Source organism: Falco punctatus (genome assembly GCF_963210335.1).
Source record: "Falco punctatus genome assembly, chromosome: 3".
Classification (NCBI taxonomy): Eukaryota; Metazoa; Chordata; class Aves; order Falconiformes; family Falconidae; genus Falco; species Falco punctatus.
In genome coordinates, this window is record NC_137582.1 from 112,755,330 (window position 1) to 112,776,597 (window position 21,268).

Sequence of the window (21,268 nt, forward strand, 5' to 3'; positions counted from 1 at the left end):
AAGGAAATGAGAACTTCTACTCCAGCTCACCATCAACACAATGAAAAGGCAGTCCAGACCCGTCTGCACAGAGGTAGCAAGAAGCTTTATAAATTTGTAAAACAGCAATACAAGAAAACCATTTTGCAGCCTCCAAAAGGTAGTGCTACATGAAGCATACCACACATGTTCAAACTGGATACGTTTGTTAAGAACGTCACAAGCCAGTGCAACAGGCACTGCATGCCCTGAAATATGGGGCTTGTTCAATTTTCTCTTTTTTCTTGTTGTGCGCCCTTGTCCCTCCCTTCATTTCACCTGTCTTGTCAAATTCTTCGAACAAGATTAAATTCTGTGACAAACTATCGCACTATCTTTATGCTTTTGCACATTGCCCACCCATGATCTGTCTCTCACCGTATTGTGCCAGCAAGAAGTGGATTGAAGGCATATAACCAGTCATTCATGTCTTTGTCGTTGATGGCCTGCAGCAGGACCCCACGATGCTTTGTGCATACACCAAACGTGTTGGGTGTCTGGAACATGAAGGACAATTTAAAATGCTGAAGCCTCCAAGCACAGACGCTGATGCACACTCCCTCCGTGAGGAAGAATTTGCTGCGTCACATTCCTAAAAACCACCAGACCTAAGGTCTTTCATTTAAGCTCCACTGCTCATTTCCAGGATTACATTAGACGGTCAAAAGGGACATCTTTTACAAAATACAGTTTTAACTCACAAGTGTGGACTTTAACCAGTAAATTTAACCTGATTCCTTGCAGGATGTTTGTGTGTGTTGGGTTTGTTGTTTGTGTAAAAAAACCAAAACACACAACCCCAAAACACCACACAAAAAGGAAACTGCAAAAACCAAACACACAGGGTGGTGGTACCCACACATGCTCACTAAAGCAAACATGCAGCGTCACAGCAGTCTCAGTCTCTTGTACAGCTGCATCCAAAACATAAGAAACCCTGAACAAACTGGCGACTTTGTGGGCGGAGCCATCAGATGCCAGCCATCCTCCAAGACAAAGACATCTCTGACCAGAGATGATGCACAGGATGGTATGGGTGCACTACTACCTGCAGTGATCCTGTTCTGTGGGTAAATAAACAACAGATCTCAGACTGACCTTTACCATTGCCTGTTGATCCTCGCTGTATTCCACCTGAGCTGTGGATAAGTTTATGAGTCCTCTTTCTACAGGATCTTTGTCACTGTTGTAAATAAAAACATAGGGACGGCGAACCACCACAAAGTGCTTGGCCCAGGAGCTGGAAAGTGGCTCCTTGAAATGGAGGTATCCTTTCTTTGAGACCACAGAGCTGGAAAACAAACCAAAACAAACCCACAAATAAACAGGAATACACTGTCCCCTAAATAAGGCACCCAAGTATCCGTATTAGCTGCAAAACACTGCGTAAGATTCTTGGTCCATAGCGTGTTTTGTGCGTAACAGTATTATGAAAAAGTTCTCCCACAAGCAAGCTGAATTTTGTCTTCAAGAACAACGCAAAAGTCTGATGAAAAGGACCCACAAAGATGTCTACGACAGTGAACTTCAGCAACAGTTTTGATGGTAACAGGTATGTTTAGGTCAATGGAAATCCTGTTCATTAAGTGGATGTGGGGAATGAGTGCTGCAGAGATCAAATGCCAACATGACCTCCATCAGTCCTGCCTCCATTACACAGGACTCTGCATTTCTGCAATCACCCGTTTCATTTACCTTCCTCAAACGAGGCAAAGAAACTACAAGTGCCAGGCAGTCCCTGTGACAGCTCTCAGGAAGCCAGGATCGCACAACAGTAGAAAACTTACCCTGGTCTGATTTCCTCAATATCGGGAACAAGGTTGAGAAATTCATTCTTTCCAGCTCTGGCAAGACAGGAAGTTTCTACCGCAGGAATTAGCTGGAACTGTTCCACCTCATGACAGGGACTAGAGGCACGAGAATTTGCTTCTGGTGTCCTTAGAAAAAGAAAACAAACAAACAAACAAACAAACAACAGGGAGAAAGAAAAGTAAGTCACAACAAACCAACTGAATGGGACAATGGACTTGAAAGTGCATTTACAGCCTTGCCTGTCCCACAGGTTTCATCCTCCAGTCTAGGTTGTTTTGTATGACACTGGGATGCTTCTGTACGCTATTGAATAGCATTTCCCTTGAAATCTATGGAACAAAACTTGTAACTGCTAGTAGGTTGTTTCCCCACTACTTGTCCCTTGTTTCTCTTGCCAAACACTGTTACGACACAGAAATACATCTTACTATGGTTTGACATAAAATGTACTACTACATTGGCACGCCTCCTCTCAGGGATGTCAAACTGAGAAGGTACAAGTTACATTATCTTTCATTAAGTAGTTTTTCCAAATGTCATCAAAAATATTTTCTAGAGATACAGATGAGAACAATAAACAGGGATTACTGGCCAAACTGATTTATTTTGGGTTGTTATTAGTAGATAATGTTTCTTAACAGAACTGAAAAAACCTTGTGGACTCTACACACTGACGATGCACTGGTCACTGGAACGACAAGCATCTGACTGCTTTCAGCAAAAAGCGAAAAAATACACAACACTTCAAAAGAACAAAATGGGGGAAAATAATTGTACCGAGTATTTGTAGAGAATAAGGCAGGGAAGGCATACAGAGAAATATCTGAAAGTAGGGAAAGGGAATAAAGGGGGAGAAAAATATGCAATCAGGAAATACAGGAAAGAGATTGTGAAGCACTGAGAAGTAACGTTTTTCTATTAACACCCTATTACTTACTTCTGATCAACTGAATTGCATCTTGAATCCACAAGAGAAGGGCAGGTAGATGAGGGTGTGAGGGTAGCGCTGCTGAAACTCGACACAGACGGGTCGCGCCCAATGGGGGAAATATCTGACAGCTACAAGGACAAACAGGCAAGGTGTCACAAAGGCGGTTCTTCTGCAGCTGGTGTCCCGTCCCGGGCAGCACACAGCATTCAGCCTGCGGGAGGCTCAGATAATTCCTATCAGTGTTCCTATCAGCCATTTCTCTGCTCCAAATTTTGGGACATAATCATCATAAACCCACCTGGGGGTGAAAATACAAGGGCACTTCTATAGACACCGCTTGTTGTTAACGTCCTACGCTTCTGGTTGTTCACATCCTGACTTCCTCAATAGAGTATTGAGTTGCAACAGTTGCAACTTGGTGACTCCTGTGCCTACAGTCAGAATTTCTAAAAGAGCCAGTTTACCCTTTTACACAGGGAAAGTGTACACAGAAGGCGGGAGCACTTCCAGTCTGCTAATGAACTAGAAGCTATGCTACAGTCCAAGTTCACACCATTTCTAATTCCTGCACCAGTCTTCAGAACCTGATGCTGACTAGCCAAATGCCTCCAACAGACTGAAAATAACAAATTAATAGGAAGTGTTTTGTCTCTTCATACTATCAACAGATTCCACAGACCACAAATACACTGCTGTTGTACTACAAATATAGCGTAATATATTGTATGAAATATTTACCTTACAATCACTGATGCTGTTGTACACCTGGTTAAATTCCCGATTGAAAGTATGAGTAAGAAGCTGCAGACACTGAGGGACACGGACAAACGAAAAAACAACACAGAGAAAAATTTTACATTTAGATTGTCAGGGAAATTTGAACGCATGAGGCAATTTGTCAAGACATATTGAGCAGCTCAGGAAAGAACAAACAAATTCTAAGCTGCTGTGAAAAATCCCAGAAGGGAATAATCACTTCCAAAGCTTCATTTACAGAATTACTAATGAAGGGGAATGAGGTACAGCCATAGCACAAACCCAGCCACCAGCACGGGCTAGTGAGAATGGATTATTTCACTATAAAGCATATTAAAATGAAACTCATGCAACACTGGATAGTCGCCATGCTATCTGAAAAGCTCATCACGAATCTTTAATCGTTTTTGGCACCTCAGTTTAGGCCCGTGATGCTTTTCCCATGTTATACCTTGGTGGCCAGCTCTTTCTCCCGGTCCACCAGGCTCTCTATATCTGCCGAGTCATAGCCACTGCTCTCACTGGGTGTCACAGCACTCTCGAACGTTGTAGTCGAGATCTGGGAGGAAATGCTGGTGGAGGTACTGAGGGTTCCACTGCTCAGACTGGGAGACAGTGAGTCACTCAGGGATTTGGGGATGCTGTCACCAAGCTTTTCACGAAGCAGAAGGAAATGTCGGGTTTTTTCCACCTAGCAAGAAAAGAAATGAGTATCATCTGCTCCAGGATGTTGCCTGTTTTACAGGCACTGAATTCTTACACATTCTTTAAGATTCATACACTGCGCATTTTCCCCAGGTAAGTGAGTTTGCAATGGCACAAGAAGTAGAATCTGCCTTTGTTGAACACACTGAGATTCTGAGCTGAAGGTTCTATGCAGCAGCCAGCCACACACCTGCTACCTTATCTTCTCTGTTGGAGAATTTAATTATATCTCGACTTTGAGAACAAACTCCAATCCGGGAACTCATTCAGCTCAGAAGGTCTCACAGGGGGTAGACTAAAGGCAAATTCAAAGGTACAGTTACACTTTTTCTTTCACTTCCCCGATTTCTTTGCTCACCTCATGCAGCAGCTCCAGTTTCTCCAATTCCCACTGATGCTCGAGAATGAGGCTGTCACCCCTGGGCCTCCAACCTGCCAGGTTCTCTTCTCCTCTCACATATGCCACAGATGTATCCAGGACTTTCCTCCTCCTCCTCTGCATTCCTAAGCAGTTAAAAGAAAACCAACATAAGATGTGTTAAAAATACAGCCAGGGGCTTAGCACTAAGAAACACTTAACAATTAGCAAGCTGTGAAGTACCAACCCTTCTGTTTGGCTGGAAATACACAAGGCAATGATTTCATTGACAGAAATCACACATTCCAAAGATGTGATTTAGTCCAGCTTTCTTACTTGATTCAGATACTTTCCATTGACCAGGATATAATGCAAACTCCTGTTCAGTCTAATTCAATACAGGAACTTCAATTGCTAGTTCTTAGAGGAAAAATACACTGATACCACACAATCTACATTCCTTCCAAGTTACCAAGTTTGCATCAGATAGCAGCAGTATCTTCAAAAGACCAAGAGAAAACTGCATTGCTGCAAAACCAAGTCTCAGCTGTGTTAGTCATAGGCCATGTATTATGCAACCTAAGTCTATGATGAAGGTCTAGTTTCCTGGTATGTCAGAAAACAAAGTTTTCAGTGAATCCTTGGTTCACCAGTGGTAAACACAGACCCAAGTTGAAAGTAAAAGCTTGCCTAAGTTTTTTAAGCAATAGCAATGTGCCACTGTTCCCATGAAACACAGGAAACTCTTCCCACCAGGACAGAACATCCACAGAATCACTCTCTTCCACCTACGAAATTTTCTGCAATGTTTCATATTTATCACTTGAACACCCAGTCACTGCTTACCTGGACTTCCTGTGTCTGCCATTTTGCATAAACTTAGTTCATAGATCCCAGTCACTCGATTGCTGTTCACAAGAAACCAGAGGGAAAAAGAAAAACCTATTATCTTCAAAAATTGTGTGCATTAGCTTTAGTAAACCGGTCCCCAAATTAGAAGTTCAAGTATAGTTCTTAGTTAGAACTACATCTGAATTCTAATCTTGACAGAAAATAACCAGGAGAGACTGCAAGATCTCTAAAAATGGCTTTTCCCCCATGTTCCCCCTCACCCCCCTCATCAGATTCTGAGAGCAGCTGCTGCAGTAAATTCCAGGTCGAGATCAGGGTTGACTATGTGCAAGTTTGAACAATGGATCTCTCTTCCCAAACGTTCAGTCAGAAGGCCGGAAAAAGGATCAGTAAAGAGAAAAGCCACCAGAGTTTTACTGAAATAAATGCAACAAAGAATGCTCAAAACCAGACTGGAGAACTGTAGGTAGACTTTCAAGGAAGAAATAAAGAAAACTAAGCTACATTCTCCCCATGCCCTCTAAGAGAAAAAGTATATGCCGACATAAAACTTCAATACCAAAACTGGAACTTACGAATCTGGAGATTTGGAGTAGCCACTGCCAAAGAGATTGCGTAGTGATCGCGGTGGGGAGATCTTGGCATCTCTTGAGTAAAAGACCATACAAACATCTTTTGTTATAACAGCAGGCTGGATGCAGTGGTCAAGCTAAGAGAAAAAAACCAATAATGAATGACTGGCTGCAGACAACTATACCAAGTTATACTGCTTCCCTCTTGTGGGGGGACAGCTTTTTGAAATTTATTCTTATTTGGGTCTTTGGTGGAGGTTTTTCACATGTGTTTCTGTGAAAGAGAACTGTCAAATTTCTCAGTGCATCTTATGGGTGAATTGTACTGTACAAAAGAACAGTGACTTGCACGCAAAGCCAAGAGCTAGGCCAGCATTTGTATGATAAGCAGGACTTACACAGCAACGTTCACTGATTTCAGTGGATTTTCAGATACAAAAATAGACAAAACGAGGCACAGAAAAGGAGATCACCAGTTTCGCTTCACATTTGGTACAAGGCAGTAATACCTTGACATCAAGATGCTAACTGTGAATTAATTTTTCCACCCTGTTCTCAGAAAATTAATAAAGACTTTCACTGGCTTCAGGATTCAAAATCATTTAGTCCAGTAAATATCTTGGCTACATACTGTCTGCTGTCTCAAAATAACTCAAGTTATACTCGAGTCCACAAGCAAAAAGAAAGGCACAGGTCTCTAACCTCCAGGTAAGCAGAAAGGGTCATATATATCTTCTCTCCATACGGTGTCACTCGATTGAGGAGAAGGGAGTTATGCAAGGAGCTATCCCAAACTGCTTCAAACCGATAGAAAGTCCTGAAAAAAAATACAGTAAGAGCTCCTCTGCATCCCTCTTATCCCTCAGTGTAAAGCATCTTTTTCTTGACACCATCTACTACAACTCTCAGCAGCTTAGATAACAAATAAAAAGCAAAAGCAAAGACCTTCTTTTCTTTCCCAAGATCACTTACTTCTACCTCAAATACCATGGCATAAGAGAACATTGCCTGTTATGAAAAAAGACTCATGTAACAGTCAAAAGTAAATACAGAACAGAACAAAAGCTGTCATAACACTACAGGGAAGTCAGCACTACAGAACAGTGTTTCTAAACAGTAGAATTCCTTTCTATTGCTCCAGGTGCAATTCAGCCCAGTTGGACCTCCAGAGTGCATGGCAAGGTTCTTTTCTATAACCACTGCTCATTCTACACCATGTTTTAGGACTAATGTATAGCAACAAAACAGATCCCTCTAACACTGAGTCTTACAAATCCAGCAGCTTCTGATAGCAACCCTACCTATCAATCATTGTAATTTAAGTCCTATATTCAAGCGACAAAGATTTCCTTCTATGCCCCTACTAGCTTCAAGTAAAAACTTGCAGATCTAACACAAACTTTTGTAAGAAATTTCTTCAGTTTGGTACATGGAACGAAAGGAGCTGAAGCTCCCACAGCTCTACCCCCGCAATCAGGAAAGTTCATCTGTTAACTAAAAAAAAAAACAACTAAAAAAGTGAGAGACAGCATCATACACAGGACAGCTAAATCATTAGACCCTTGAGTCACCATGACACTTTCCCCTCTTGTAACAGCAGCTTAGGGAAATGACCTCTCTCCTTTCTCACAGGCGAAGACCGATTTCACGTAGGCTCCTCTGGAAAGAAGTCCTATACCCTTAGTCAGGAATACAGCACACTTTTCTACACTGATAACAAAAAGATGATACCATTTCTTCATCACCTCTATAAAATTTCCCTCCCAAATCCCCTTGCCACTGAGGTTTTCCATCCTATTTCGAGTCCAAATGATGTGGTACTAAAAGCAAGAAAGTGTGTCATGTGTATTATTTTTTTATAATGTTATATCTCCAAAGAGCTTCTGCACTAATGCCCAAGGCCAACTCAGAAAAATGGAAAATGAAACCAAAGACAAACGACAAAAAGCAGGGTGGGGGTGAAAGAAAGAAATAACAATAACGAAAACCAACCAAAAAAACATCACAAACAGCCCAAGAGCAGACATATCAGAAACCAAGATCCCAAACAGAGTTCCCAAGAAACCCCTTCTCCTGATACCAGTTGCACAATTCTGAGCTAATACATTGAGACACCATGAACTGTGCAGTCAAGTAGTATAATTTGAGAGTATTGCTAAATACTGTTTCCATTGGAAGTAGCACATTTAAGAATCTTATTACTTCTACATGTCCCACTTCTATTAAAAATGCTACAGAGAAAAATATTCTGAAGGCGAAGTAATTGGTAGCTGCCAAAGCACTGTAACAGAATCATCCTTATTTGGGTGAGGTTAGGCAAGCAGCACAGGTTGTCCTCTAACCCTTTACAAATCTGTGTTGAGTCCCTATGTTTAGTCTTTCATCATGTCTTAGGTATGAGATCAATTTTTTTAGCAAGCTCCAGATCTACTCTCTGGGTGGAAGAAAATGTGGTAAACCTGGCTCTTCACCGATGCGAGAGCCGGCATACCTGGCCCCTGAATCAGCTCACCACCATTTGCCAACCAGGACTTCTCATCACAAAGAAAGAATACAGATACAGGTGTTCATCAGCAAAATGATGACTTTTTCATGAACACAAAGTTGAAGTACAGTTGAAATACAGTTACTCTACTGGATTTTGTCTAGCCAGGGAGTTAAACACAGAGTCTGGCCTAGTCCAAACCAGAACTTGCTAGAATTGTTACAGAGGCGGACAAAAAAAACCAGGAGTGAGCAAACTTCTTTCAGCATAGCTAATAGCACAAGGAGGGAAATGGAGTGCAGAACAAGCGAAGCATGGAAAACAGGAGGAACAGGTTAAAAGCACCAACGTGTAGTTAGGACTGATTTTTAAGTGGATTTTAGTATTAGTGAGAGGTGGTGAACCAAGAGCACTGAAGACTTAAAGTTTGCTCTTTTTCAAAGAGGCAAACCACAGAAAGCAGAGTGCAAATTGTCCCAGACTGTGCCGCCAGCACACCTGGCCATGCCCCGGTCTGGAAGGTGAAGGAGTCGTCCAGTCCCAGCAGCTACTGCACCTCTGCTTCTCTGCACACTGGTGAAGTAAGTAGTAGCAACCACATGGTTAAATTTCAGATGCAAATCCAACCTAAGAACAGAGGTTGAATGCCAGTCACATGGCTGCCACTGCTTTTTGTTCAGTGCAATTCAGAGCTGGAATTTCAAGTAACCTAATCATTCAGTCCTTGACTTGGTACTTCAAACATGGCAAGCATTACAGAGTCAGAGGCAGCAAGAAATTCCAAATTTAGTTCTTTGATACAGAACGAAGGAAGAAAATAGCAAGGGCTACAAATAGGGACTACATTCTCATGGCACATTTTTAGAATCAGAAAGACAGAACCAAGAAGGCTATTTCTTACACGTGAAGGGAAGTTTACCTTCTCAAGTCCCACACTGAATTGTACCCGAATAAACCCCTGACACAAAGGAGGAGGAGGAGGAATACCGATTCTGCAAGAGCAAAGAGCTGTGCTAACAAAATTCAGTAAAAGCTAAAAGGGAAGTGGGGGCAAGACAAATGGGACATAAAGATTCTTGAAAATAGAATGCTTTATGTACAAAGGAAGGAAACAGAAAATACCTAGGCATATCCTTATCAAGAAAGAGCCTGTAAAAACATAGAAAGAGCTTCAGTTAGTGCAGCCAAAAGCAGAACCGAAAAGCAACAGCTGAGAGGAACAGAACAAGTAGACTTAAAAAAAACCAAAACACACAACACACCAACCAGAAAACAGGTCTGCAGACAATGAGCAAACGTAAGACACATCCTTTACCAGGGATTCAGTTCCACTTCACCACCCTGCCACGCACTCATCCCACAGCTTAAACCTTGGCATTCTGGCAAGAGGTGGTCAACAGCTTTACTTTACTTCACTCACGCTAATCCTTCATCCAAGTGGCCAACCTAATAGAAACTGTAGAGCTATATAGGAATTTCAAGAAACTCCTGTACAACATAAAGTATAGGACCTTCCAACTTCAAATACAATAGTAATCAGACTGGAAACTAGCAGCAATCCCCTTACATCCCAGTTATACCGATCCATTAATTCAAACACACTAACACACCCACTTCTCAGTGGGAGGCAGAGTAACTGCCAAAGCCCTGTCCCTGCGCCTGCCGCAGACACGAGGTGGCAGGAAGAATTCAGCAGGCAGAAGCAGCGTCCTGGATCCACCTTTAATATCGCAGTGGTATTCAAAGTCCAAGCCTCTAACAGAAGGAAGAGGCCATTTCAGCGCCTGGGATACCGCCTCCAGCATTCAGCAGCTGCAGCAGAGATGGGCTCCAAAACAACCCCTCCGGAAACACTCATTCATAGTTAAATTTCCGAGATATTCCTGCTTTGCACCAGCTAAACAGAGCCATGGAGCGGTCAAGTGACTTGGCTGATGTCAGAGCAGGGAGAGGCTGTGCCGGCAATGCAGCATTCTGCTTCGCTGCCCTTTTGTTGCAGACGCTGAAGCAAAACAATGCAGAATCCGCCTGATCTGTACAGCAATGCACCCTAATGAGGCGGCGCACACAGCCCCAAACCTCTCAGACAGGGGCCCGGCCGCTGCAGCAACCAGTTCTACGGAACAGACACCCCCTTCTTAGGGCCGGAGTCCATCTGTATAAACCCACAAATCATTAAGTTCAATTTACAAAGCATGGCTCTTGCTTAAACTGTCACAAGTTTGTTCCAGGAATAATACAGGTATGTACACATCCATAAATATATCCCCCGAGACTGCCCTTGTACTTCAGTGCTGTATTCTAGCAACAAACTTTGATGTCAGTAGAAAAAGTTCTGGGTTAAATTCCAAGACTCCCTTAAGCTGCTCCCTTCTGTCCTACCTTTTTGGTGCTTACACATGGAAAGTAATTCAAATGCATTATCAAGAAATCCTCCATGTAGACCAATGGGCTTCACCTTTAGCAAGAGTTCATGGTAACATTCATTCTCGACCTGTATGCCCTGTGCCCACAGAGTTCTACATTTAACAATCAGCAATATTCCCAGCTTTCCAAACATCCTGCCAGTATCTCAGAAGTCAAAGAAATTTCAGATTCCTCCTAGAGTGCTCACTTCACCCACTTACCTATTGGAGCTGTGAGAGGACTTCAGGTATTTTGCAGAAATAATATTCAAAGACAAAATAGCATCCACAGCAGCTTCATCTACCTCTGGTTTATTTCTTATACGCCCTGAAAAGGGTAGAAGGGGGAGTCAACTAAAATTAAACTTGAAACACAGAATGAATGTGTTTTCCCAAATATAATTTCAGACTATATGATTAACAAGCAGCTTTAAGTAGAAGTTGCACAACTTCAGTTTTTCCTCTGGATATTTTTCAAAATTCTCCCCTCACAGCCAATATTCATAAAGATGTCAGAATCCAATACAAAAAGAAATTACCGTTAGTACTTTTTCTTCCTTACACAGCAACATGCAAAACAATACACTCACCAACAACCAGCTCTCGCACATCCTTCCAGTGCAACTCACTGCCCTTCTCATGGATAATGGTGACTGTGATTCTACGCTGGATTCCCTGGTAGAATTCAAAACCAAAACATGGTGAAGCATTCCCCACCAACACACATACTCTAACATCATTATTTTGCAATTATACTGCAAAAATGAAGCAAATAAGATCATTTAAATTAGCCTGAAACTGTGAACAAGCACCTATGTTTCAGGACCCTAAAACCGACTTAAGAGAAACATTACACTCTCCTATGTAACAGAATTCACAGTTCTCCCTCCTCATTCCACAAAGGCAGAGGATTTAACCTAAAATTGTCCTTAAACTGTTGATACACTCTCAAAGAAGGTATGTATGGTCCCTGGGATGTATCAGTTGACCACAAAACCAAGCAAATCCTTGAGTAATGTGTTCTTATGTACTTATACGTCACATTAAAGTGTATATACCAAAACAGAACATATATACCAAAAGAAGTTACTAGAAAAGAGAAACTACTCATGTAGATATTTTCCTCCTTTGTCACATGTATCTGTTATGAGCCAAAGTATTATAAAACTCTGTAATAGCTGGAAAGAAGGTACAACTGTAGAATAGAAGTAAACACCACATCTAAAAAAAGAAAAATTCCCCAGGTGTTGGTTGCAACAGGTTTCACTCTTCAAAACGTAGAGGACAACTATCCAGGGAGAAGGTGCTTTGCATGCAACTATTTCCAAAGAAGCTGATAAACATTTGCCTGCATTGTGGACTTGGCAATGGAACTACACAGGTTAGAATTACTCTGGTTTGAACTGGGAGTAACTGCTGAGCACGTTAGTAAATCTAGAACTGAGCAACATTTTTTTTTTTAAAAGGAAATTATTAGAATACGATTATTATTCCTAAGATATACAGACTGTTCCTATCATTTTAAGAAAGAGGAAATGCAAGTCAAAGTAAACTCCATGGAAAAGAACTGAGAATTTGAGAGTAGAAGAAAACCATAACAAACTTATAAACAATATTTAACTGAGATTTATCTTTAGAATCTAGCTAAAGACAAATTATTATTAAGGATTATTACAGGCATTTAAAATGCACAGAGACACAGTCATTTTGTAGACTTGTCTCACAGCCACATGCAGTGAGAAAGAACCAACGAAAGCTGAGTCCACATGATCCTTCTGGGTCCTTGGTAGAGATGCTGGAGAACACTAAAGGCACAAATCTGGTTCCAAAGGTTCCTGCTTTTTGAAAAGCTTTCATCTTTCATGAGTGGGATGCACATTGATAAGGAAACAGCAATACACTAGGGGCCAAACGTACTCTCTTCGTAGCCCAAAGCTAACAGACTAAGTACAGACTGAAGGATGGCTGACCCTACAGCTATCATTAGACAGCTGTGTGGGAAAGGAAGGGACATAGAAGATGCAAAATCCAGTCATTAGCATTCTAACCCCCCACAGAGATGAAACTTGCTGCTCTACAGCCTTCATTAGTACCTGGTGAAGGAGGAACGTCCCCTGGCAGGGCAAGCCTCCAGTGTGGTCCACAATAGCAGGAATATACCTGTGTGAGAGAGTGAAATCAAGAGGGAGGAAAGATATACTAGTACAGTGACTTTCCTCTGTACTCTGCTGCCAACAGTTACCTCTCCATATAGTACCTGAAGAAATGAGTGCTTCTGCTGACTCCCAGACTAGACTCTTTATTCACCAGAGCATCAGTGAAATACAGAAGTATCATACACTGCACTTCCAGTACTTCTGGAAAACTCTGTGGAACTCGCTTCTCAATATAATCCCTAAAACTTGTCAGGGAAAAACCTTCTCTGCAGCAGAGGTGAACATAAAACAGGGCCTGGTAGATTACTTCTGGAGCGTAAAATCTCTACTGACCCAAAGAATCTAAACTCATTGCCTGCATCGGGTAAGTTTTCCCAGTGCCTGTTCAGCTGGTGGGCACGGGCTTTCAAAATGGAAAGATTACTTGAAGCGTGAAAGAAATGTCATTTTATCTCTTCAGCCCTTTCCAGTGGGGACAACCAATGTCACCAGAATTTACACCCGATCACTACAGACCACCCAGGCCACTGCCCAATAACAATTGCTGAACATCAGCCTGGTCTGACCAGAACAAAGGGCAAAAGATCAAACTCCCATAAATGACTCTTCTTAAAACATAAAGGATTAATACTGGACTTACTCCCCTGTCGGCTCCAATTCGCTGATTTCAAACCACACAAGGAGGTCGTATTTGCTCACACTCTGGCCCAAGCTGGGTTTGCTCATAGTATTTAGTTTTGTAGCTGGCACTTAAAAATAAGAAGAAAGAGGAAAAGGAATGGTTTACACAGACTGAACAAGTAAAGCTTACCCTAGGGCTCACAGAAACAAGTCATTTCAGTGATCCTATGTATTCTATGTACATATGCAGACAACATCTTTTTCCATGAAAATTATGTTGCTTACAGCAATCATTATTTCTTAAAGTGTTGTTTTTTAAAAATGTAAGTTACTAGATTAAAAAAAAAAACACAAATAAAACCCCAAAACTGTATCCAAAAAGACTTGTAAAAATATGCAGTCTCTCTAGATCCACAGAAGTTTCCACAAATAAGCCATGAAGTAACTGATGTACAACAGTTTGTGATTTGGAATTACTTAGGTCTGTTCATCTACAACATTACTCACCAATAAAGTACATTTCCCCCCCCATACATAAGGTGGGGGGAAGAATGGGGGGGAGGAGGGGGAGGAGGGGAAGAGGAACTTAAAACTTCAGTCTTTGCTTCTTCATGTTACAAATGCTAGTCTCCTGAACCACTTTAGATAATGTGTATGTAAAAAGGCTGAACAAGACTTATTCCAGAGCCATAATCCTGCCAAGATATGTTTCTGGGCTCCTTACATTTTAGTATTAGTGATTACTACTGGCCAGATCCTCTCTAATTCCTTTCATACAAATGTAGGGATAAACCATGTTAAAAAAAATAACAGGGAAACTGAAATCTAGAAATAATCCGATATCCATTCACATATACTTACATCGGATCTTTTAGCTATCATTACATGACCTCTCTTATCTACTCATTCATTTAATTTTTGTGAAGGGGAACATTTTAAAAGCCTAGTTCCTGTGTACTCTGACAGGTATTTTTGTAACTCTGCAATTAATTTTCCTTTCACATACTAACCTTATTATTTTTATTAAGCCAAATAATTATTCTCCCTTCTAGCCCCTCCAGCCCCATTCCTCCCTTGCTCAAGTATTCTTTAGGTTCTCTGATCTTCACACCTCTGTGTATCCTTCAGCCTCCACCACAACTTAATTTCCAGTGCAGCGGAAGGGCTTAACAGTCCCCAGTCAAGAAAAAGTCCTTATACGTGTGCCTGTGCAGTCTCTTTTGAAAAAAAAAAAAAAAAGTGAATTCTGCTCCTTCTCTGGGTAAAATCGCAGCTACCTCAGATGGACAGATTTATAACAGACAAGAATCTGTTATTTACAGCACTACAACTCCATCACACTAGGCAGCAAGCTTCCGTGTCATCATTTACTCCTCCCTTTCATTACTCAGGGCACTCACTCTCTTACATGCATATCACATCACGTAGCTGCACATGAATTCATTACAGCTGGACTTAAAGCGAGAGGTACATCAAAGACAAGTCAATCAAGTTTATTGCTAAGCAAAGCAACCCAAAAGATTCAGAAGAGAAAAACAACAGAAAGACACATTTAACTAAACATGAAAGCCAGTTCTAAAGGTTCTCATGGACTTGCTCTGGCAGAATTAATAACCAACGAGTTGTCTTTTTTGTGTGTTTGTTTTAAACAAAACCAAATAAAAATGTAAATGAGGAACGGCAATGTTAGTAGGAGAAAAAACCACCACAACATGATGAGCAAAAAGGAAACCTATATGGAACACAGCAGAATGTTTCCTCTACATAGCTGTTTTTTCATGTGCAGCATCTCTCATCCCAGTATCAGAAACCTATGTACAGAACACACCAAAAAAAATATCAAGAGGTCCAGGAAGTTTCAAGGAATAGATCCAGTGACACAGAAAAATCTGCAATACCTAGCACTGGAGTTCATAGACTATATGGTTCTCTCTAGAATAGCCCTTAACTTAAGCACAGCATCACCTTCCATGACTGCAGTCATGGCTGTTTCTAGTCCCAAGAACGTTACATGATAAAGGAAAAAGGAATTCTGCAGCACATGTTGGAACTACTTCTACATCTACTACAGATCAAGTTTGGCTACTAACCATCTCGTTTAGGAGCCCGCTCACTCTGACAACTGGGAATAGGCAGAAAGAGAAAAGGTGGCAGCTGGTCAGCTCCATCCTGGAAAGCAGCCACAGCAGAGGATGCAAGCACGTTGGCATGCTCGGATAGCGTGTTCAGCACATGCACGTTTACATAGCCAGACATAAGATACCTAATCAATTCAATTTTTCTTTCATGGTCTGCAAAGGGAATGGAACACACACAAAAAAAGGATGTAGAAATGGGCAGGTGAGAGAAAGCTGGAGAAGGCGGAAATTAATAGGTGAAATGGAAAAAAACCACAGGAGTTCAGCATGCATTATTACAATTAAGCAAAGAAAAAAAAAGGATCATTTCAACAAGACTGACTCACTAAAGAAGAATGTTGAGAGAGCAAAAAGATGAAGCAGTTAATGAATAAGCAAATTTCCAGTCAAGTGCTCAGTAAGCACATAAAGAGCCCTAGCCAGAGCTGATGGAATATGGTGAACACCTAAGGAATGAAGTTCTACCCTTTAATGAACCAAGAAGCACTTCCTGCAAACAGAGGTTGAAAAGAACACAAACAAAAAGGAAGACTGCCAGCAAAGACAGACTAATGCCCTTCACAACATCCACTCCACTGTATTTCTTGGTGTCCTGAATAGCTTATGAATATGCTACAACCTTCACTTTCAGTAGCAGACATGTGATGTACTGAATCAGAGAACTGTTCTCACCTGGCTTTGACAGCGGCATAGGGGGAGGAAAGAATCTTCGGGAAGGCTGTGGAGGACTACAGAGAAACGAAAAGAGTTATCAGTATAGAGGCAGCTAATCATGAAAAATATATACAGATACACAAAGATGCATCTATGTACACACGCATTCGTAGAAATTTTTGTCTCTAAAAATATCCTCACAATCGCATGAAGACAGGTAAATACCACCTGTCAGGAAAACAAGTGGAGTCAGCACACTCCTCAGACTAACCTATGTCCTTTCTCTATTCTATCTTAATTAATCCTACCTGTCAGTAATAAAAAATAATTTAAAAAAAATTACAATTGCCAACTGCTCTACCCCCATTCTGCACTGAAAATTTAAGTAGACTACAGACATTTCCCAAAATAACTTAAAAGAAAAACGAGTCTTAGCTGACATTTCCTCTTAAAACCAGCATATGCTTCAATAGCCTCTTCCTTTAAGCTATGAAGATGATGACAACTAGGGGCCCTTTCCCTGAGTCCAAAAATTCAAATGCTCAGGCATGACTATGTCAAGGCACTGCATCTTGGGAGCACTGGTGAGGTTTACCCAGAAATCACCAAGACCACCGCTGAAGTTCTGAGTACAATGTTCTATCACCACAGTGTTTGTAGCATGGATGCAACTGTATTGGCCAAACAGCTTTCCATGTTTGAGAAGGCAAAGCAATTCCATCACTCACTAACAAAACATACTGCACTGGGCAAAGAGGCGCCTGCCAGCACTCTGACCTTGCTCAGGAATCCTAGTCATGAGGGTGTGACTATATAATTTCAGGAGTATGAGAAAGTACTGCCTGAACTGCAGAGCTAACACGAGCGTGATTGCAGGCAGCCTTCATGCCAGAGCAGCGAACAATACCTGTTGAGATCCTGTCCCTGCAGATGGAGAGGATGTTGCTGATAATGCCCAAAGACTTCAAACACAATAGGCTTTGTTTTGATGTATTCAACAAACGATTCTGTCACTTCAACAGCAATCTATTAAGCAAAGTAAGAAAGAAAATGAGACTTGCAAAAAAGAAATCTTCTAAGCGTGAATTTTAGGAGTTTGTATTTTTCATATGGTTTAATGCCACTCACAGTAAAAGTAATTGCATTCCTTTTTGATTTAGGCATTAATTCTACTCTCTAATACAGGAGAAAATGCAAGTCTCAACATCAGGCATTTAAGCTGGAGGTGACTGCATGTAACCAAAGATTACACAGATCATAAGAACAGTATGTTCAGTTCATCTGAGATCAAGAACACTGCTATTCACACATATTTTATTTCCTGAATTCTAGACTGCTTTTATTAAATACCATGGAAAGGCAACAGAATTCAAAAGGCATGAAGTAGAGGTGAAACAGCAGAGTTAAATCTGCCACACAGAACCATTCTGCATTCTGTTCTCCACTGGGCACCATATCAGTCACCTGATCACTCCTCCTACTGCCTATTCTTAACCATTCCCCTTGTCCCCCTTTTCCCCATACACCTCTCATCAGATTAACAAGAAGGATACACACAACTCCCCAGTGCTAAAACAGGCACTTACTATTCCTGTAAAGTTTTACTTACATTCTGAACATGGTAAAACCCAAGGGGAGTCCCTCGACCATTGTTTTTCAGAGGTTCTGTTGAGAAAGCTTCATCATGTCGATGTAAAAAGCTTTAAAAAAAAAAAAATTACAAAAAATAAAACAAAAATAAACCACTACAGAACAGTTTAGCAAAGATTGCTGTGCTGTGAACCCAACACTGAAAGGAAACCCATTAATTTATTCTGTTAGAACTTTGCAGGGAGTTGAGTGATGACTTAAAGCTAGGAATACCCTAGCCTCTGGGAGCACAATTCCTGTACTTGTTTTATGTCTTTATTACTCCCATTTTTTCTTCTTTCTTATGAAACTAAGACAAATAACCCTTTTACTTAAGAGCTACTGATATACTCAAGGGTCATGTAGCTTTCATTGCAATTGAGCATATGTACAATCTAATATTGTAGTTTTCACACTAAAAGCCATTATCAAGCAAAAACTTAAAGATACATACAAAATAGTAACTTAAGAGTCCACTCTGACTCGATTCCCTTCTGCAAAACTATTCCTTAACACCACGCTAACACAAAGCAGGTACTGCTCGTATAAGGAATTCCAGTAACTGACAAGGCACTTTTCTCTGCTATACCACACTGCCACTCATTTGAAAAGCTCTCAATCAGACCCTCCATTGCCCACTATTATTTGCACTCTCTATCAAACCATTAATTGCCTAATGTAAATAAGGATAAACTCTTACTTGAACTGGCAGAAAATGTCTGCGTATTCAGGAAGGATGCCACTGGCCTGCAGCACTGTCACACGAAAGGTAAACACACTACCCAGTTTCAAGTGATCACCAATTTCCTCGGTGAATCCTTCCATAGTCATCTTTCCATCCAAAGTGGCTGACTTCAAGTCTTAGGGAGACACAAACATCCCACATGAAATCATTTGTTCTTATTCTTCTTTTCCTTTCTTAAAAATATTCCTTCAGGCAACAGTTTAGTCACATAATATTGCGGGTTTTTTCTTTTGAGCCCAAATTATTTGCTGATAGTCAAAAGATACAAATACCTGGGAACAGTTCTTCTGCACAGTTCCTCAAATTAAGAACTCCAGCATCTATGGTATGCAACCCATCGGTTACACCTTCCTGTACCTATCATGTTCTTGAAGGACACTTAGAAACCCTATCACTGATTTCCCTTAAGTTCCCCAGAGCTACTACCTATTTCTTACTTACCTAGCTCATTCATTCTGTTGATCTCCTCCGGAGGAGTGGTAACCTCTGAATTCTGTCCTTGCCCTTCCACAATTCTTAATTCTTCCAAAGACAGTCCAGACCGAGTCATCGTAACTGAAGAAAAATCACTCTGAAAAATTAAATGAGGTAGCATGTAACAGATTCCTGCAGTTTCCGGTTTTGCCATCCCCTTCTTCCCCCACAATACTTATTTACTTAGAAGCAGAAACTACTGCACTCAAAGAAACCTAACTCAATTTTAAGACTTCTTACCTTATCAAAATATTCATTGTCAAATGAAATTTTAGCTGTGCCAGACTGTCGAATACCAGATCCATAATCTGGGGCTTCTTCATCAGCTAAAAAACAAAAGAAAAAGGAAAAAAATTATGGGGAGGACAGAGAAAAACCCTCCGATTTTTAAATGGAAATTCTGATTACAATGAAAACCAGTCCATACAGCAGAAGAGGCCTGGTTCCAGTCATCCAGCAACAGAGTAGAGTAAGTGCTGGAAAAAGTCACAGCAGAAATCTATCCGTCATGGACTCGAGTGGTAAACCAACAAGACAAACTTTGAAGTTTCATCATGAATAAACTTTAGAAAATTTTGAATGCAAAACTACTGAGTACTCATTTTGATTATTTATTTACTCTTGATTATTATACCCAAGGTAAATTAACATACCATAACAACCCACATAAATTCATTTAAACTGCCATCTAAAATTCTGTAGCCATAAACTAAGCAGTAACACTAACAAAGCTTCACAAGTACACACTGTAAATTTGAAAGGTGGTTCAGTCTGCACAATCTGTCCATTTAACCCCCTCCTCTTTGTGGAGAGTAACAACAAGGCCTGGTTAAACGCCAGATATTTCTTCCACAGTAAATGCATGCTTGCAGAAAAAATCCCAAGATTCAGAATGAGTTCCAAAGCTTCACTTAGGGACCAAATAATGCCACGGCCCTTTTTCAAGAGATATCCCCAGTTCAATTTCTATTAGCCATGGTGTATTCCATTTATTTGGGTGGATGAATAGAATATTTATTTGGAAATATTTGGCAGTGCCAAGGAGACCAAACCAAACTAGAAATGAGACTTCTGTACAGGTTAAAGCAGATTTTATTTCACTTGTTTAAGTCCCTGCCAGAGTGATTCTTACACATCTTCAGAGTCTGAGATTTCATTATACGTTCCCATGGAGAGTGAAACTTCCAGGGTTACCCTATCTAAACAAAAAAAGAGATGTTGGCAGTTAGCCACTGCTAGAAAGGACAAAACATGAAAAGTATCTGTGCTCTCACCAGGATGGATAAAACATGGCTAACCACCAACAGTATAACTCAACTGGCTCATCTCATATGGGAAATGCATAAAATATTAGCAGCTGGCTAGCGGACTGCAGTTAAACTCTGCATGCCTACAAAGGTAGTTCAAAACTGGATGAGGCAGCTACCATCCCCACCTATCTACCCTTTTCTTCGGAAAAACTGACAATCCTTAGCAATGAAATAGTATGTTAAAGCAGCTTCCAAGTCTCAACACATTTTAGCGTGGCAACAAAAAGGAAAACTGCTCTGATTTCTGTTTATACTACACCAAAAACTGTCAGTTCAGGAAATTCTACACATGCTCTTCAGTCAGACAATGAAGGAGCACATTATTTAAAAAGATAGTTTGAGAAGAGCAAACACTTGGTACGTTTAACTTGTCTGCAAGTCATCACAACTACCAAACTTGCAAATACCCTTGTCCGCTCTTAATTCTTGGTGCCAGAAACAAAAAACCTTTGCTTTATTTTTAGTTTTTATACTTACTGACACTAGTTAGCTCTTTCACTATCTTAAAAAGCAGTGTTGCATTAGCTGCCAAGTATAAACTTCAGTGGTCAATGCCATCATTTTAAACGCTTCTGATCAGTAGCATCATTTCAAGATTTATTCATGCTTGGTCCACACGATTCATGCCAATGAAAAAATTTCAAAGA

At 40.8% G+C, this 21,268-nt stretch overlaps 1 protein-coding gene across 10 annotated transcripts in view; it reads right to left on the reverse strand.

The window, feature by feature from the left end:
* Window positions 1-21,268, reverse strand: part of KIF1B (kinesin family member 1B) — a 96,485-nt gene that overhangs the window by 5,156 nt on the left and 70,061 nt on the right. For 5 of the 10 annotated variants that reach the window (XM_080380911.1, XM_080380909.1, XM_080380910.1 and 2 more), the window contains 22 exons: window positions 19,552-19,637; window positions 19,279-19,408; window positions 18,793-18,952; window positions 18,073-18,163; window positions 17,371-17,489; window positions 16,482-16,537; window positions 15,762-15,962; window positions 13,691-13,799; window positions 12,988-13,054; window positions 11,485-11,569; window positions 11,117-11,222; window positions 9,612-9,638; window positions 6,707-6,821; window positions 6,008-6,141; window positions 5,427-5,488; window positions 4,581-4,726; window positions 3,969-4,208; window positions 3,500-3,571; window positions 2,768-2,889; window positions 1,806-1,955; window positions 1,117-1,309; window positions 397-515 (listed from right to left, as the gene is read on the reverse strand). In XM_080380911.1, coding sequence (XP_080237037.1) covers window positions 397-515; window positions 1,117-1,309; window positions 1,806-1,955; window positions 2,768-2,889; window positions 3,500-3,571; window positions 3,969-4,208; window positions 4,581-4,726; window positions 5,427-5,488; window positions 6,008-6,141; window positions 6,707-6,821; window positions 9,612-9,638; window positions 11,117-11,222; window positions 11,485-11,569; window positions 12,988-13,054; window positions 13,691-13,799; window positions 15,762-15,962; window positions 16,482-16,537; window positions 17,371-17,489; window positions 18,073-18,163; window positions 18,793-18,952; window positions 19,279-19,408; window positions 19,552-19,637 — 2,590 coding nt within the window. The remainder of the gene's footprint in view (window positions 1-396; window positions 516-1,116; window positions 1,310-1,805; window positions 1,956-2,767; window positions 2,890-3,499; window positions 3,572-3,968; window positions 4,209-4,580; window positions 4,727-5,426; window positions 5,489-6,007; window positions 6,142-6,706; window positions 6,822-9,611; window positions 9,639-11,116; window positions 11,223-11,484; window positions 11,570-12,987; window positions 13,055-13,690; window positions 13,800-15,761; window positions 15,963-16,481; window positions 16,538-17,370; window positions 17,490-18,072; window positions 18,164-18,792; window positions 18,953-19,278; window positions 19,409-19,551; window positions 19,638-21,268) is intronic. The other 5 variants (XM_080380906.1, XM_080380915.1, XM_080380913.1 and 2 more) reach the window with 3 other exon arrangements.